This window comes from Geotrypetes seraphini, chromosome 3 (genome assembly GCF_902459505.1).
Source record: "Geotrypetes seraphini chromosome 3, aGeoSer1.1, whole genome shotgun sequence".
NCBI classification, from domain to species: domain Eukaryota; kingdom Metazoa; phylum Chordata; class Amphibia; order Gymnophiona; family Dermophiidae; genus Geotrypetes; species Geotrypetes seraphini.
The window spans coordinates 266934980-266954619 of record NC_047086.1 but is presented as its reverse complement, the minus strand read 5'-3'; the positions used below and the strand labels follow the sequence as shown (position 1 = coordinate 266954619).

General features: G+C 41.1%; 1 protein-coding gene across 4 annotated transcripts in view; it reads right to left on the bottom strand.

Annotated features, from left to right (window-relative positions):
- Window positions 1-19640, bottom strand: part of GGPS1 (geranylgeranyl diphosphate synthase 1) — a 118263-nt gene that overhangs the window by 75138 nt on the left and 23485 nt on the right. For 3 of the 4 annotated variants that reach the window (XM_033939493.1, XM_033939491.1, XM_033939492.1), the window contains one exon: window positions 6635-6731. In XM_033939493.1, coding sequence (XP_033795384.1) covers window positions 6635-6704 — 70 coding nt within the window. In that variant the 5' untranslated portion in view covers window positions 6705-6731. Of the gene's footprint in view, window positions 1-6141; window positions 6212-6634; window positions 6732-19640 lie in introns of all 4 variants that reach the window. The other variant, XM_033939495.1, reaches the window with a different exon arrangement.

Sequence of the window (19640 nt, the reverse complement as noted above, 5' to 3'; positions counted from 1 at the left end):
AAAAGATTAACTAACATATAAAAGTAAAGACTGAAAAAAAAAAAAATTTGATCTTGTGACGATTGGGTCTATGCGATTTTCTACACAACCTATAAAGGCATTTGGAGAGCCCAATGAGAATGTACAAAAAAATAGATAAAAATTTAAAAGTGGATTTCCTGTAAATTACTGGTTAAAGCTTTAGGAATTGGCATCACTAAGAGAGCTGGGATTTGTTGCTTGAGTTTCTGTTTGCGTGGCTCGGGAAGAAAAATGCGGTCCTGAGCCATGTTGAAACGAATGCCCAAATACTCTAAATTCTGGGTTGTTTCTAGATGGCTCTTCTTGAAGTTGACTTTCCAGTCTAACCGCTAGAGTAAATCCAATACCTGTCTCACTCATTGTTCGCACTCCTGTTTGGATGGAGCTCTTATCACCCAGTCATTCAGATAGGGGCATAGTCCTCATACTTCAGAGATAAGCCACAACCACCACTACCTTGAGGAATGTGGGTGTGGGGGGGGGGGGCTGTTGCCAATCCAAACGGGAATACTGCAAACTAGAAATGTTCCTGAAGTACATGAAACTCATATTTCTGTGGCTCAGAAAGATGGAAAATATGCAGATATGCTTCTATCAGATTCAGAGGACAGAAACTCCCCTGAAGCCACTGCCACAATGACTGAACAAGCCGTACCTTGTGGAAATACGGGATCCTTAGAAAACTATTGACAGCCTTGAGATCCCAAATGAGTCTCCAGTCTTCTGTGCCTTTCTTGGGCACAATGAAGTATCTGAAGTATCTGCCTGAGACAGGGACAGGTTCTATGGTCCGAAAATCCAAGAGCCTTTGAAGTGTGGCTTGGATTTTGGCCTCTTTTTCCAGCTGTCTGGCTGGAGAATCAAGGAACAAATCTATAGAAAGACAATAAAACTTGATCTTGTGACTCACTTGGATAATGTCCAGCACCCATTAGTCCAAGGAAATTCTCTCTGAAACGCCAATTGCCTCTCTCTAATATGTGGAGGCGTGGCCACAACTTAGCATCATTGAGATTTTTTTGGAGGGTGGGTTAATGGGAAACCCTGAAGGCTGCTGGCTTCTGGGGTTGCTAAATCACTGTCTGTATTCATGGAAAGATCTCTGGGTGAAGGAACTTGGGTTGTACTGGCAAGAATGGCAGGAGGGACGAAAATTACCTGTACACCCTCCCGGGTGTCAGCACGGCCTGCTCTCTGGCAGAAACTTAAGGCAGCAATGGGCTTGATGGGCCGCCGCGGGAGCGGACCGCTGGGCGAGATGGACCTCTGGTCTGCCTCAGCGGAGGCAACTTCTTCTGTTCTTATGTTCAATCTGTCACTGGCCATAAAATCGTCTAAGCCTGTACCAAAAAACATCTGCCCTTAAAGCGTGGGATGAACAAAGAAACGTGGGATGAACACAGGATCTAGAATCAGAAAATAATATTAAATACTGAACTAAGGCCAATTCTGGGCAGTCTTGCACGGTCTGTATATGACCATATGGGGGAGGATGGGCTGGAGAGGGCTTCAATGGCTAGGAGCAGGGGTCTCAAAGTCCCTCCCTCAAAGTCCCAGTTCGGTTTTCAGGATTTCCCCAATGAATATGCATGAGATCTATGTGCATGCACTCCTTTCAATGTATATTCATTGGGGAAATCCTGAAAACCCAACTGGATTGCGGCCCTCAAGGAGGAACTTTGAGATCCCTGGCTAGGAGGGTGTAGATGGGCTGGAGATTTCGGCAGTTGGAACCCAAGCACAGTACCGGGTAGAGCTTTGGATTCTTGCCCAGAAATAGCTAAGAAGAAAAAATGTAAAAAATTTAAATTGAATCAGGTTGGGCAGACTGGATGGACCATTCGGGTCTTTATCTGTCGTCATCTACTATGTTACTGCTTAAAGTTGCCTGCCCAGTGCCTGATCCAGAGCATTCTGCAAGCAGAGACCGTATACACCGATACATTGCTCATGACACTTATAAGATCATATAGGGTGACAGCCATGTAATCAACCCCTTATAGCACCAGCTGGGGGAAGACGTCCTCCTCCACAGAGGACTCATCTCAATCTGTTGTGGCAGGCCTGTGCAGCAAACATATCTGCCGCTTTGATTCCCAGAGCTAGAGCTTCAAATTGGCTCTTCAAAACCATGTCTACCTTGCAATCTTGCACATCCTTCAGCATAGCTCTTCCCTCATTCTGGAGAGCCGTGCATTTGATGACTTGAACCACTGCAGGGTCTACTTTTGGCTGATTAAACAACTGTTGGAACTCAGGTACAATCACGTAATGCTTGGACATAGCTTTTGCAATCCTTAAGGAGCGTTCCAAGGTCTCCCACTGATTCATAACTAGGACAGTAATGTCTGGATGTGCTGGGAAAAAAAAAAAGAGGTCTGAGCATTGGAGTCACTCATGACCTTGCACTAGGAAGTGGAGAGCTGAACCTCCAACTTCAACTCCTTAATAAAATCCGCTATGAAATGATGGACAGAGACTGACTTGAAGAGCCAGTGAATGAGAGGGTCAAGTGTCAGAGAGGCATCTTGGCTGCTTGACCTAGAAAGGAATCGGAGTCTCAGATAAAAGTGGCATGGAGTCTGATCTCCAGTCCTGCCAGTATGGCTCTGAATGATTACTGGAGCTGGAAGCCAGCTTGCCTGTCTGAGAAAAAAAAAAAAAAATCATGGGAAGCGAAGACCCTCCTTGGACTAATGGCAATGCTCTTGTAGGGTGTGCTGCATGGTTTGTTCCCCTTAAAAATGCTCTCCACATGAGATTTAAAAATTCTGGGGAGAAGCCTTGTGCAGGGGAGATAAATGAACCCTGCAGAACCTCCAATGGCTTTCGTGGGTTTTGCGGACTCCATGTATCTGCGTTTCACATCTTCAAGAAATTTGGGCTCCAGACGAGAATTGTTTTACCCATTTCCCAGACCCACAACAGTTTCTCAGCCATGGATGACACAGATGAGGCGAAGCACGAAGCTCTCACTCCTCCCTCATACACGCTGCAGCATGCGCTACATGAATGCTCCTCTGCCAGCCATTTGGTGCAAATTTCATATGAAGTGGGGTTAAAACCCCCTGAGGAGTCCATCTCTGTTGATTTTTGGAAAAATAGAGAGGTTTTAAGGCAGATAGAGGCTTCTTGGAACCCTTGTTAATCAAATAAGCCTCAGGGAGAAATCCTTGCCCCTGAGGGGCAGAGAGCCCATGTGGTCTATTTTTTTGAGCTCTTGCAGGATTTCAGTGCCAAATCATGGTTGTGCTTTGAGGATGTGAACCCCCTGGCTCAAATAAACAAGGGTGTGGCAAACCTTCCTAAGCTGGACAATATTGTCAAATATATTTTATTGAGCTCAACAAGAATACAACAGTAGTAAACAAATGCAAGAAAAACAAGCTCAAGGTATATCCAGTAATCCATGATAGCAACCCAGATACCCAACCCCCCAAACCATCCCTCCCCCCATCCTCCACCCCCGGTCCTCCTTCTAAGTACAACCCCAAAACAATCCAGAATGGGATACAAAGTACAAATAAAGACAAATAGAACAAAATAATGGAAAAACAAAGGAAATACAATATATCATAAATTAAGTAAACGGCTACGAGCCAGTGGAGTCATAGTAGTCCAAAAGGGTTCCCAAGTATGTTGAAAAAGACGCCCTGAGAGGGAAGAAAAATTTCGGACATCCCGACGTTCCCACATCAGGAGAGCAATCATCCGGCCTAAGCTGGACAATATAATAATAATAATAATTTTATTTCTTATATACCGCTGTACCGTGAGGTTCTAAGCGGTTTACAGTAGAAACAGAAGAAATGCAATAAGTAAGATTAATTAAGATGAAGAGAAAGTACTTAGAGTTCCCTGACTAGGTGTTTTGAGGCAGATAGAAGCTTATTATTTCAAATCAGGAAATACAAGATGGCCATCACTGCAACGATTTTAGCACCAAAACCGGCCTGGAAAGGCAAACCGAAAAATAAAAAATGGTGATTTTAGAATTTCTCAGGTAGTGGGACCCAGGCCTAACCACCAAACCTCCCAAAATCTGATTTTGGAGAATCCTTCCCCTGAATCAATCTTCCAGGCTGTCAGCCTGCTACTCACTGTGACATGCTATGTGCTGGGAGCTGCAAGATGGAAGCTGTAAGAGTTTACAGGGAGATCCTCTGCCTCAAGAAGCCTGGAACTTGGGACCATTTCTTGCAACTGCCTCTCGTGCCCAATGTACTGGATGGAGACCTCCACCCCTTCCAGAACCCACTCACGCTGAGTGGAGGAACACTAGGTACCAAATGGTGTCGATGTGGAGTCCAAGATCTGGCTCTAGATGGCAACCGAGAGCTCTGCTTGGATTGGACTGGTACTGAAGGTGTGAAGACATGTACCTACATCAGTTGCTTGTGCAGCCGTTCAGCTAGCTCCTTTTGTAGGATTTGTCAGATCTGATCCTGTAAGAAGAATGCCAGTACTGGAGTAGTAACAGGTACGGAGGGCACAGGCTGTATCTGGTGTTGAGCCGTTGGTGACCTCAAAGATGAGAAACGCCTCAGAGGAGACACCAGTTAAAAAAATGGACATTAGGCTTAGTATGTTGACGCTTCAAATGGTGTGGATGTATGAGATAAGGTTGAGGTATGCCTGGAGGAAGGATGCTTATGCTTCTTAGCTTTTTTCTGTACCTCTCCCAATGAAAGATAAGGACATTGTGTGAGGAGTAGTACCAGTACCAGAGCCGACGTTGAGGCCTGGAGTTGTGCACCAGTGTCCAAATCAGCAGACATAGCTGATGTTCCTGATGTCAAACCGAAAAGTTTATCAAACTAGAGTTGGCGATCTCTAAGAGGCTGTTTCTGTAAAGTAGAGCAGCATGTGCAAGAATTTGGCCAGTGTTGGGGACCAATTCACTGAAGAAACAAATTGTGCTCATCGGTGATAGAAATGGTCCGATTACATCAAGAGCGCCTCTGCCCCGTGTGCCCCTTACCCTAGCTATGCCACTGATTGCAGTCTCAGATATCTGAATGACTTTGCAATATCTACCTTGCGTGTTTCCCCAAAAATAAGACAGTGTCTTATATTAATTTGGGGCCCAAATAACGCACTAGGTCTTATTTTTGGGGTAGGTTTTATTTTCTTCATGTACAATGATCATCTCTCCCTTCCACTCCTCCACCCCAATTCTTCCTCTTTTCTTTCTCTCCCCCACATGCGCAGCATCTTTCCTCCCCTCTCACTCATCCCCTTGTGCCTTACCTCTGCAGCATCTTTCTATCCCTCCCTCCCATCTTCCTGTGCAGCAGAACCCTTGCACTGTGCACAGCATCTTTCTATCCCTCCCTCCCATCCCTCGTGCAGCAGAACCCTTGCCCAGCTTCTATCCCTCCCTTCCCGTGCAGCTGCAGCAGAACCCTTGAGCAGCCCTCCCCCCCCCCGCTGACCATCCCATCCTTCTATCTCTCCCTCTCATCCAAATCGTCAACCGCAAGACCTACATACTTCCCTCCACAGAGCAGCGTCTGCAGCACTCTAAACAAGCTGCTTCACGGCCTTCTGTGCTCCGCATTGCTAATGCCTGCTTAAATTGCTGCTAACACTGCTCTTTGGAGGGAGGGAATAGGTCTTGTGGTCGGGGGGGGGTCAGCAGGGTTCGGACGGGAGGGAAAGATGGAAGAGTCAGCTGGGGTTCGGCTGTGCATCAGGGGCGAGGGGAAGCGCTACTGCCAACAAATCCAGGGACTAGGGCTTATAATAAGCCCTACCCTGAAAATCATGCTAGGGCTTATTTTCTGGGTAGGTCTTATTTTCGGGGAAACAGTACTAATTTGACTCATGGGCATTTATATAGTATTCCAAAGAGAACTATAGCCTATGCTTCTCAACCAGAGAACTGCTGATGCAATGAATCAATAAATAAAAAAATATGAGAAAAAAATGTAAGACCTGTGAAAGAAGGCTCCCATGTGGTATATATTGATTTGCATAGATAATACTAACAGAAGAGTACCATTTGTTCCACTCAATCTGTCTTTCTTTACCTACCTACTGTGCTGTTACAGATCTTACTTTATTTGTCATCTTCTACCTTTCTTAACCACTAAAGTGCTTGTGTGCCCTGACTCATACATGCTTGAATTTTGTCACCGCTCTGGCTCCGATAACTTCTGCTTGAGGTCTATTACATGTGTCCACTAGTCTGTTGGCAAAAAATATTTTTCCACATTTTAGTTTCTATGCCTTCAACTTCATATGATGATCTCTTATCTTTATTGTAATGACAATAATTCTTTCTAGGATTTCATTGACAATGATGTCTGTGTATATGATTTACAGAATAGTCAGTCCATCTTGGTGGCTCTACTTATACTTTGAGCTGTCTCTGGAGAAAGCAGATAGGTAGTGCTAACATAAATAGTAAGTAACAGGGGCAGTTGCTTGGGCATCAACAAAGAGGGATGCCACACCTCCTTTTAAAATCTGTCTACGAGTCTATGAATATGCAAACCCGAAAAAGAAAAATGGGTGACAGGCATAAAACAGAAGAATGCATGGCATTAAGCAACACCAGGAGAAGGGCAGAAATTTGTATGAATACTGATTATAGCTTTATAAAGATCACCTGGCAATTGAAGCAAATAATTGTAGGGTTCCAACAGAATTCTTTCAGTTGTTGCTCTTATGACATCCATTTTGAGTCTTCAGACACAGAAATCCACCTGTTAACAGAAACAAAAGTTAGTACTCTGTCATTCTTTTTGAATATAATATATTTACCACATCTTCATCACCTCATGCTTCTACTAGGCATTACATGTTAATCTCTGCAGCCTATAAGCTACCATGAATATGATTTTTTTTTAAATCTAGCTGGGGAGAGGGTAGCCTGCCTATCACAACTCATGGTAGAAGTAGAAAGGGGGTAAAATAAGGTGACTCCTTTCCAGAATGCATTTGTATCTTGAAAAGGCGGTAAAATTAACTGATAATCACTTCTGGTCTGCTTTGAGGAAGATCTGGAATCTCAGCTGTCTCCAGCTGCCCAAACAACCAGTGCCTTCCTATTCTCATTGAACCTCCTGTGGCCTTGGGTACCTAACACAGTACAAATTCTCACTATCAAAGAGAGGAGCATCAGACTAACAGCTACAAAGCTGCAAGTCCATGAGCACTGGGGTAGGTACAAAGAAAAGCATGCTCTCGTTCAAAAAAAAAAAAAAAAAGAGGATGAGTAGCAGCCATTATAAAATAAATCATTATCTCAAAGCTGATAGACACTATCACACTAAATGGCACTGAATGCCTCAGCTTCTCCACTGGCCATACCAGAAGCCACATCTTCGCCCTGATCTACAGAGCCCCAATCTCTCCCATGAATGCCCTAGATGATTTCATAGCAGCCATCAGTAAGCTAGTTATCACCCACTAATGAATCACCATCCTTGGCGACTTCAACTTTACAAACTATCCTGACATAAAACCAGAGTACCAGCCAACTTCATAACAACAATATCAGATCTAGGCTTTCAACAGATCACCACCTCGACCACTCACCCTGCAGGCCATGCTCCTGACCTAGGCTTCATACAAAAAGACCAACCCGCCGACCCCCACATCCAGTACTACAACTCCGAGCCAGTACCCTGGCCCGCCCACTACCTTATCACTTTCTCCTCCCAAACTCTATTACAGAGCACCCAACCAAGAACATCACCCCACACAAGAACACACTCATAGAAACATAGAAAGTGACGGCAGATAAGGGCCAAGGCCCATCAAGTCTGCCCACACCAATGACCCTCCCCTACCTCCCTTTGCGAAGAGAACCCACCATTGCCGCTGCTGGGTCAGACCAGTGGTCCATCTTGCCCAGCAGTCCGCTCACGCGGCAGCCTTCTCGTCAAAGACCAGCGCCCTAACTGAGACCAGCCCTACCTGAGTACGTTCCGGTTCAGCAGGAACTTGTCTAACTTTGTCTTGAATCCCTGGAGGGTGTTTACACCTATGACAGACTCCAGAAGAGCGTTCCAGTTCTCTACCACTCTCTGGGTGAAGAAGAATTTCCTTACGTTCGTACGGAATCTATCCCCTATCAATTTTAGAGAGTGCCCTCTCGTTCTCTCTACCTTGGAGAAGGTGAACAACCTGTCCCTATCCACTAAGTTTATTCCCTTCAGTATCTTGAATGTTTCGATCATGTCCCCTCTCAATCTCCTCTGTTCGAGGGAGAAAAGGCCCAGTTTCTCTAATTTTTCACTATACGGCAACTCCTCCAGCCCCTTAACCATCTCAGTCAACACTGAAAAGCTATCATCCGGCATCTTTAAAATAGCCAAAAGAACTAAAACTGAACCGACACCCATTGAAGAAGCCGAATCAAACTGGCATATGCAAGTCAAGATACTGTATGAATTCCTAGCAGAAACCAAAGAATAAGACCTAACACCCACAACTTCTCCTCCCCATGGTTTACAGACGACCTCAGGAAAAAGAAGAGAGAACTAAGAAAAGCCAAAAGAAACTGGTGCAAATCCAAATTAAAAAAGCACAAAGCCCACTCAAAAAAAAACTACTACAGGATTACAAACTATCAATCCATGATGTAAAAACACAAAACAAAACCACTCTACTACACTAATCTCCTGAAGAAAGCTCCAAACAGATCAAAAAACCTCTTCACACTGACAAAAAGTTTACCGACAGCCTTACAAGGAAATAAAAAATCTACAAACCGACTTAGACAGTGAAACCCTCTCCATCTAATTCCAAGAAAAAAAAATCAATTTGTATAAGCACAAATCTTGATGCGACACCTTATATCCCAGCAAATGCCCAGAATGACACCTGGAACCGAAACCGTCAATTGCCTTGAACCGTCATCTCATGAAGACCTAGCAAAAACAATCGCTCTCCTATGACCCTCTGAATCCATCCTCGAATCCTTTTGACGGTCACAAAAGACGCATTCACCAAATAGATCCTACCTCTAATAAATTCCTCCCTGCAATCAGGAATGATACTGCAAAGCTAGAAATCGGCAATCATCAGACTGATCTTAAAAAAAAACAAACCTTAAAAAAAAATATTGATGGTTTTGCCTTTATCTCCAGAGGTGCAGACAGACTGGTGGGGCGAATTTCCCCTTCCTTGGGCCCCGGGGTGCCTGATCTACTTGGGTATTTCCATTTCCCTTGACCTTTCTAAACTCTATGCTTTAAATATAGACCCACTTTTAACTCCACGCAACAGAAATTGCAGAACTGGAGGGTATATCCGCATTGTATAACATGGTGTTGGTGCCCTAGTGGTTTTATGTATTTCAGAAGCCTAAAGATCTAGGTGGCTTGGGACTGCATAATCTCAGAAACATAGAATGCTGTCTCAGGCGTGTCAGATATGACACCTTAACGACTGGTTCCGGGGGACTAGCTATTTTTTGGCTCCATGACAGGAACTTTCTCTTTGTGCTCCCTATCATTTTAGTTACCTGCTCCATGTTAAGCACTTGCCTCCGAAAACGTTGACTACACGGGACCTCCTACTGCTACCATTGTGACATCTGTGGCAGCCCTTGTGTCACAACTTCACATACCATCTCATGTGACACCTTACTTACCTCTACAGGGAAATGGAGACTTTGCTCCGGGCATGCCTCCGTTATCCTCCATGGTATGGCAGGCCAGTACTAACCAATATATTTTTCAATTGGTACACTCCAATGGGTCCCTGAAATCGTGGGACGAACTTAAGGGGGAGCATGGTTGGACAGCAAATGATTGGCTTTCCTATGTACAACTCTCCTTTTATGTTCGTTCCTTGCCTCAGAACTGTATCACGGACAGGCGGATAGAGACCCTATCTGAGGCCCTATGTTTGTCTGCACAAGTGTCGATTTCCCTGCAATTTCATCATAGGCACCCTTCAGGAATGTTTCGGAGAAATATCTTATGACACTTATGTGGCCAAATGGTCACTGGATCTTCCCTGTGTGGTGACCGGTCACATGATTAAAAGAGGGATTCATAGAGCGGCCCAATTGACATCTCGTGTGGTGTTGATTGAAATGAATTATAAATTTTTGTTATGGCTTTACAGGTCTCCTTTGTACATGCATAGGGCAGGTCTGTGTGATTCTGATCAATGTTTCAAATGTCACCATTCACCTGCCACACTTGGACATCAGTTTTGGTCTTGCGTGCAGGTACAGACATTTTGGCAGCACGTTCATCAACACATTAGGCTATGTGGAATTACAAATTTGTGTTTCCCCCGATACTGCTGTTTACCTTGGAGTCTCTTCCTCGTTCGTCACCGAGGGGGTTCTGGAGTTTTCTGGATCTAGCAATCCTGCTGGGGAAGAAGGTGATACTTCATTGCTGGATTTCCTCAGATTCCCTAACACTCGCTCATTGGCATACTCTGATGTTACAACAAGCCTCTAAGGAACGATTACAAACCTCCTCATTGGACACTATACAGGGGCTAGTACTTGCTGGGAGCCATTTTAGCACATCCCGACACCCAGAGCTCACAGTCAATTGTTGAATGCCTGATTTTTCTTTGTACTGGACACCCTGGAATGGGAAATAACTCTTGCTTACAGAGTACATTGTATTCTTGGGTAGGGGTGGGTGGATGGGTACCATAGTGAAGTACAGAAGAGTATTACTGTTGTACAGTTTGTTACCTTGAGGTTTTCTGTATTTTTCCAAAATCAATAAAATATATTTGAAAAACCAAAACCAAAACCAAACCTAGATCTGAATGAACCCAGCAACTCAGACCAGTCTCCAAGCTTCCCTTCATCTCCATGATCCTTGAAAAGACTGTGTTATCGCAACTCTTGGCCTTTATCAACAGACAGAATGCCATCTCATCTTACCAATCTGGATTCAGGAAATTCCATAGCAAGGAAACTGTCTTAGAAGACAACTGCTTGAGCATACTAGACAAAGGGAATGATGGACTACTGGTCCTTCTAGGCCTCAGTGCTATTTTCGATACCATTGACCACCATTGTCTCTGTGCCAGACTCTCAAATATTGGAATAAATGATCGAGCACTCCAGTGGTTCTCATCATTCCTGAGCCGAAGAACTAAAGTGTCCTAAGGTCTATTCTATCACAACCTAAACGGATAAAATATGGAGTACCACAGGGTACCCTCCTGTCCCCTTTGCTTTTCAACATCTATATCAGACTAATGATAGACATTGCCTTAAAATATCAAATAATGATTCACTCATTTGCCGACGACATATAACTGTACCTACCGCTAGGCTTAAACCGGGACACTCAAATCTCCAAACTACATGACTCCCTCTTGGAAATAAAAAGCTGGATGACCCGAAACAAGTTACAACTAAACACGGCAAAAAACGAACTCCTCTGGATAATAAGAGATGACCCCAAATTTAAACGCCTGTTGATCTACTGGGAATCTGCAACCCTGACGGACGACAAAGTAAACAGCCTGGGGGGGAGGGTGATCCTTGATGGTGACCTTTCACTCTCCGACCATATCTCCCAAGTAGTATCCACCTCATTCTACTACCTCCGGCAGCTACGGAACATCAGATGATACCTCTCAAAGCTGGACTTCGCTCAACTACTGTATGCTTTTGTCCTCTCCTGTAAGGACTATTGCAACATGCTGTTAAATGGACTCACTACAAAAAACACCCATAGACTACAATGAGTACAAAATGCCACCATCTGACTCCTAAAGAATTTCTTGTCCTTTTAATGCTCAGTTATTATTTTTTAATTCAATGTTCATATTACAAGATTTTAAAATTCAAACTATTATAAACTAAGTGAATAATGTGCTCAGTATACCTTATTCATGGCTAAATCCGAAGATAATGAAGCCCTGATCATAAAGGGAACCATCATAGCACATCTTATTGTTCCCTATTGACCAACTAGTGTACGCTCTGATTATTAAAGCAATCTATCAAACTCTGCCAGTAAAGTTTTAAACATAAATGAAGCTGTAAAAAATGTTGCACTTATCTTAGTTGGTCAAGAGCGTTCAACACCTGGCAGTAGTTCACCACAAAATCAGGGTGCCTCTTTGGGTAAGCCGTGTCCCAATGAAGACTATACTGTGCTCATGTTCAGTGTAAAGAATCCCAGTGTCACTTATTAAAAACCATTTCTCTTTGAATTATGCTGGCAAAAGACAGGCTCATTTAAAATCGGCCAAAAATAAGAGAGGAATTATAAATCCAAGTGAATTCTGGACACACTACGAATTAAATCCTAAAGTAGAAGTAGATTCAAATTTCCCTATGAGATGGAAAAGTTTTAGTAACCAAGTTTTAGATAATATAGCCCCTTTAAAGACACGTAAAAAGAGACAGAGACCTTCAAATGAATGGTTTGACAATGATTTATTAGCCTTTAAACAGGATTTAAGGAAAATGAAAGGATTTGGTTGAAATCAAATAAAGAGGAGGATAAAATAAATTGGAAACTTAAATTAAAGAGTTATAAGAACTTAATTATAGAGAAACATATGAAATTTTATGCACAGAAAATTGATATATCTAAAACAAATAGCAGAGAATTATTTAAGTTGTTCAATACATTAACTGACACTGATTTGGTCCTGAAGTCAAATACAGATTGTCCTCCTTCTTCTGAAACTCTTGCAGAGTTCTTAGAGAAAAAATTTTTTGATCTGAGAACAACTTTACAATCTCCCATTCATAATTATGATGTTTTACAACCGAGTCATTTAGATGAAGGTTTAAAGGTAGATATGCTTTGGAATCAATTTCAGTCCCCGGATTTGCAACAGTTTTTAAAACTGTTTAATAAATTTGTCAAATCGAATTGCTTACTAGATGGCTGTCCTTTGATCATTATGCAAAATGCTCCATACATTTTTAAAGCTGATTTATTCAAATGGACTGCGTTTTCATTGGTTAATGGATTATTCCCTGATGATCTAAGCCAAATTTTGATTACCCCTATTCTTAAAGGTCTACCAGAAAGTATCAATTGCTACTAAATCTAACTATAGACCTATTGCAAGTTCACTAGGTTGTTGGAAGGTTTGATCAACCTGGAATTGGATAATTATTTAGAAAAGTTCAACATTCTTCATGATTATCAGTCAGGATTTAGAAAAGGCTTTAGTATAGAGACTGTCCTTGCTTCCATAATTGATCATCTCCATTGTCAATTCAGTAGAGGCGCAAGTGTTTAATTCTCCAGCTAGATCTTAGCAGTGCCTTTGATTTAGTAGATCATGATATCTTGTTGGGATGTCTAGACACAATAGGGATTTCGGGTAAGGTTTGGATATGGTTTTAAGGATTTTTGAAAAACTGATCTTATCAAGTTCAAGTTTCAAGTTTATTTAAATTTGATAAATCGCTTATTACATACTAAGCGAGTAACATTGAAAATGTATAGTATACAACATTAAAATATATAGTATACAACATTAAAAGGGGGGTAAACAACAGACTGACAATACAGACGAACTAGGATACTTTAGGGAAGGACAAAGGAGGGCAAAAGTTACAAAATGTTGTTTTCCTAGTGAAAAGAGAGAGAATGTCTAGTGAGGGGAAAAACATTGGGATCGGGATAAAATAGTTAAAAAGAGTTATTTTAGAGATTGGAACTGGGATAAAATGGATAAAAAGAGTTATTTTAGAGATTAAAAGAGGCTTTAAAAAGAAAAGTTTTTAGATTGGTTTTAAATAAATTAAGATCTTTAACTTCTCTGATATATAAGGGAAGAGTATTCCAGGTAAGGGGGGCCATAACTGAAAAAATGTCATGACGTCTGGTTTCTATAATTTTCAAAGAAGGAACCATAAGCAGCCCTTGTGTAGCAGACCGCAGGGAACGGATCGAGTTATGTGGAACTAGTAACCGGTCTATGAATTGTGGTTCATTAGTGGATAATGTTTTAAATGCTAATAGTGCTATTTTGTATGTTATTCGTTGGTTAATGGGAAGCCAGTGTGATTCTATTAAAAAAGGTGTTACATGATCGTATTTTTTTCCATTGTGAATTATTTTAATTGCAGTATTTTGGATTATTTGTAAGCGTTTTTTTTCCTTTTGGGTGATATTTAACAGAAGTGAATTACAGTAATCTAATTTAGATATGACGAGGAAATGTATTAAAATGTTTAAAGATTGCGGTTCTAAGAACTTAGACATAGAACGAATTAAACGTAAACGATAAAAACAGCATTTGACTACATTGCTGATGTGCTCTTGATAAGAAAATTTGTCATCGATGATAACTCCTAATAACTTTAATGATGCTACTAACTCAATAGTTATATTGTCTATTAAGAAAGGAGTTGATAGTTTTAATCCCTGTTTCGTTGGGAAGAGTAGAGCCTTAGTCTTTGTTATATTTAGAGCTAATTTATTGTGTGTGAGCCAATTTTTAATTTTTTCTAATTTTTGATTGATGAGAAATATTTCGTTAGGATTTTCGGGGTTAAATGGGTGGGTCAGTTGAATATCATCAGCGTAAGCTTAAGTGGTGAAACCTATAGATTGACTTAGACTAAGTAAAGGTGAAAGAAAGATATTGAACAGCAAAGGAGACAGAATTGAACCTTGAGGGATTCCATAGTTGTGTGAAAATGGTTTAGAATTTGCGTTATTGAAGTATACCGTAGAAGATCGGTCAGATAGAAAAGAAGTGAACCACTGTAAAAATAAATCAAGTGTTTAGTGACGGCAACTACTCTCATTCTTGGAGTAATCCTTGTGGTGTACTCCAAGGTTCCCCGTTGTAGCCTACATTGTTTAACATCTATCCAATAACCAATTCCATTAAAATTCTGGGAATCACCAATTCCATTAAAATTCTGTCAACTGACTTGGATCCATCACACAAATTTAGTGGTACAAAAATGTTTTATATATTATGGAAATTACGGACCATTAAAAAATATTTTGATCCAGTGTATTTAGGCTATTGGTACAATCATTGATTTTACCTATTCTGAACTATTGTAATATCATTTATTTGGGATCCTCCAAAAAGATTTTAAGAAGATTGAGAATAATTCAGAACACCGTGGTCCAATTGATTTTTGGTCTGAAGAAGAATGACCATGTCAGCCCATATTATTGTTTACTGCATTGGTTAGCGCTAGAAGCAAGAGTATTATTCAAATTTTCTTGCATTTGTTTTAAGTTGATATCAGGAGTGTCTGCAGTTTATCTTTCTCCTCACTTTGAGTTATATAGACCATCAAAGAATACAAGAAGTTCTCGCTTATTTGCCTATCCTAAGCCAAATGGTGTCCGATACAAGACCTTCTTTGATAGGACCTTGGCATTTCAGACAGGTAAATTGCAATCCTGGCTTGGTGAATGTATTCATCAAGCCATATCTTATTGTTCTTTTTGAAAATTAGTCAAGTCTTCTATGTTTGACAAATTTATTACTTAGTTGGGTATTTTTAAGATTGTAATCATATTTTTAACTTTTATTGTAAGATTTTATTTTCATGCTATGAATGTATTGTGCTGATTGTTCAGTCTCTTATGCTGTAAACTGCCTAGAACTTTGATAATGGCGGTATAAAAGAATAAATTTATTATTATTAAATACTAAAGACAGCTGTTGTTGTTATTCAAATCTTCTCCGTGGATAATCATTCGTTATTGCCTTCAATTGCTTCCAACTCTAGCTGAGTTTCAATTAAATCATCAACAGGGAGGTTTCAAACTTCAATGCTGAAAGCTGTTATACAAAGGAAGGAAGCGTTATCTGGAAAGTGCAGCTTGCTGGGGAGTGGAAGCTCTTATAATTGCCACAGATTGCCTTACTGCTGACTCTTCCGAGGGCTCCTTTGATACTGGAGTGCCTACTTACCAACAGGCACACGAGCAGACACTTTCTTAACATTGGGTCCTGAGCCCAGGAGACAAGAACGCACTACTCCTATGGCGTGCGGCCAGATGGGGTGTGCCCTGAGGGGCAGGTCAAGCCCCTTAGGTGCCCCTTTGGAGCCACGAGGAGTTAGAAGAGCAATAATATATGAAGATAAGTTTTATGAAAAATTATATAGTAAATATAGTGATATTATATGGGGAAACAAAGATAAAACTAGGGTTTCTACCCCAGTAACATCTGGTCCTATGGATAAACATTTGACTTTACTTGATATATCAAAACCTATGGACAGATTTGAGTCAATCTCAGGAGCTTCATTAAGCTCACCTCCCTCCTTTCAGATCTTCCGGGGCGCTTGGTGTTAGAGAATGGCTTACAAGCTGCTTCATTGGAAGCCTCCACACCTCAAATGCCTTTGGAGATTGTATATTTAAAAATGCCACAAATATTTACTGAATCTGTAAGTCAGTTTGAGAGTTCGGATGAAAATCCCACAGGTTACCTTAAAAGACTTTTGGACTTTAAATTCAAGGATGGAGGTTGCAATGAATCAGATATAGACTTTTTCTAAGGAAGTAGTTGAAAAATTAATGAATGTTGACTAGCAGTGGGAACCTAGATAAATGCTTAATAATGGTGGGAAAACAGGCAGTGAATCTGCAAGCATTTTCAGTAGCATCTAGTAAAGATTCACTGAATATTCATTATAAGATGGAGATGATGGAAAACCAAACAAGGGGTAGGAATTTACGCTTTGTTAATTTTCCCTCTACACATCTTATCTCCTGAGATACTTCTTAGAAAGTATCTCAAGGAGATAGTGGGGATGACAAATGCAGAAACAATAATGTTTTCAAATTATTATTACATTCCTCAAAAGAAAAAATTACCTTTAGAAGAGGGAACGGATCAGTTAATTACTACAGACTTAGATTTAACAAAATTTTTTGAGGATTTGCAAGATTCAATTCAGACACATGCTACTCTTTTAGTTACGTGTCTGAATGAATCAGATAAGGTTTTAAATATGAAACTCTATTTTAGAAATAGAGAGAGGAAATTTTCTGGAGATAAAATTCTAATCTTACCCAGCTTAGGAGGAAAGCCTTTCTGGCTTTAAGAGCTAAAGCTGTTGAGGTGGGAGCAACTTTATTTTTAAAGTTCCCTTGCAAGTATTTGTTACATATTCAAGAAAAAGATTAAGCTTTCTGGGATCCGCTACAGTTACATCCACTAGATACCAACAATCCCCGTGAAACAATTGCAATTAATAAGAAACTTGAACAAATACACCAATGGCTTAACACTAATAGATTAGCGCTTAATGTTAACAAATCAAATGTAATGCTTTTTCCATGGAAAGACAGTTCTAAACTTAATTTTCCCATTACCATCATGAGTACCACTTTACAGGCAATAAGCAGTATTAAGATTCTAGGGGTTATCTTTGATTATAAATTAACCTATCACGACCACATCAGTAGCATTATCAAATCAACCTTTTTCAGACTACGTCAAATCCGTTCAGATTCACAATTTCTCTGTTCAAAGTCACTTAACATTCTAATCCATTCTTTGGTAATTTCTAAAATTGATTACTGCAATGCCCTATTTAAGGGAATTGCTCAAAATTAAATCAAACGTTTACAGATCATTCAAAATGCTTCTTTTAAACTTATATCAAAAGCCAGGAAGTTTGTTCACCCAAGGAAGTTTGTTCACGCAAGGAAATTTTTTTTTCACCCAAAGGGTCGTGGACACTTGGAATGCGCTACCGGAGGAAGTAATCAGGCAGAGTACGGTACAGGGATTCAAACAGGGATTGGACGGATTCCTGAAGGATAAAGGGATCATGGGATACTGAGGGAGGAGCTGGGATGTAACACAAGTATAGAAAGCTAACCAGGTAATGAGTAGAAACCAAACCAGGTCGTGCAGGTGCAAGACCGGAGGGTTAGGACTTCGATAGGAAGACAGGACTTAAATGAGAAACCAAGGTGGCAAGGGAGCCCCTTCTGATGATACAGACAGGTCGTGACCTGTTTGGGCCGCCGCGGGAGCGGACTGCTGGGCAGGATGGACCTGTGGTCTGACCCGGCGGAGGCACTGCTTATGTTCTTATGTGACACCTCTCCTTAAAAAAGCACATTGGCTTCCGGTAGCTCACCGGATAACTTATAAACTAAGTTTGCTTACACTCAGATCCTTACTTTATAAAACTCCTGCCTTTATTTATAAATTACTGATTCCCTCAAATAGATTATTGAGATCGAATGAACATTTATTGATGATTCCTTCACTAAAAATTATTAATACATGACGGCAATTCATTTTTTCAGTCACAGCCCCTCAAACATGGAACTCATTCCCTATTTACTTAAGGGAAGAATGCAACTTGGATAAATTTAAGAGCAAATTAAAAAGCTTTCTTTTTAAGGATGCATTTAATAATTAGTAAGCCAGTCTTGTAGCCAGATTTTAACTTCACTATATAGCTTCTTTGAAGTATACTGATTTTTCCTTCCCTCTTGTTTTTCCCTTGAACGTCTTACTTACTATCAAACAATTTGTATTTCCTTCCCCTTCCTCTCCTTGTGTTTCATGGGTCTATAACGTTACGTATTAGTCTTGCAAGACTTAGTTTTGTCATTTGCTGTATTGTTCCCTAAATTTTGTAATTTTAGTACTATGTACATCGCTTAGAACTCTGATTAAGAGATCAATCAAATCTTTATTAAACTTGAAATTTAGAATCATTTCTTCAGGGGAGGAAAATCTGATCTGTTTCTAGTCACTTTTCAGTTAAAAATAGGGCACTGTAATAAAATAAAATAGAACTTAATTGCAAGTGGGAGGAAGTTTTTCATTTCCCCCTAATTATTTCCTTTCATTTTTAGCCTAAAATGAATATATAAGAGAGTCACGTAATGCTGTGAACAGGGTAGGACGTGTTTCAGCCCTGCTCGGGATTTCTCCGGTGCCTTTAGCCCTACTTTTTGATTTTAGTTCCTCGTTGACTCTGGGACCAGATTTCGAGTGGCTTGGTCTATGGACAGATTTATTATTTCGTTGCCAGATCCGGGGATGTCGACAAAAGGGGCGAAGAAAGATCGGGTAAAGCTCCCGGAGGATAAAATGGCAGAGAGGCCTAGTGGTGCGGTCTCGCAATTTACAGACTCGGCGCTGGCGGATCTTACCTCGGCGATGGTGACAGCTCTCGAGCCGCGCTTTGAACAGCTTTCGGGTTCGATGGCTCGGATGGAACAATTGTTAACGGATACTACTCGTCGCACTACCGAGTTGGAAACCAGAGTATCGACTATTGAAGATGAGTCTCGGGGTTTGCAGGCAGAACTTATTACACTGCAGGAGTTAACCCATGCTTAGGCTGATAAACTGGAGGATTTAGAAAATCGATCCCGTCGGGGAAATTTGCGTATTCTAGGAGTGCCAGAATCGGTGGTGGAGTCTGCATTATTGGGAGACCTTGAAAAGTGGTTACAACGTACTTTTGTCTTTACCCCTGAAATGGGAGTGTTGCGCTTGGAGCGGGCGCACCGTCTGGGCAGGCGTCGGGATGGAGAGACTCGTGCTCGGCTGGTGGTGGTAAAATTTCATAATTATCTACATAAAGTGACAGTTCTGCGTCAGTATAAATCTAAACGAGGTGAGATAAAAGGTGACCAGCCGGTGCGCTTATTTGAAGATTTTTCTGCAGCTCTTTTGGATAAACGTCGTCC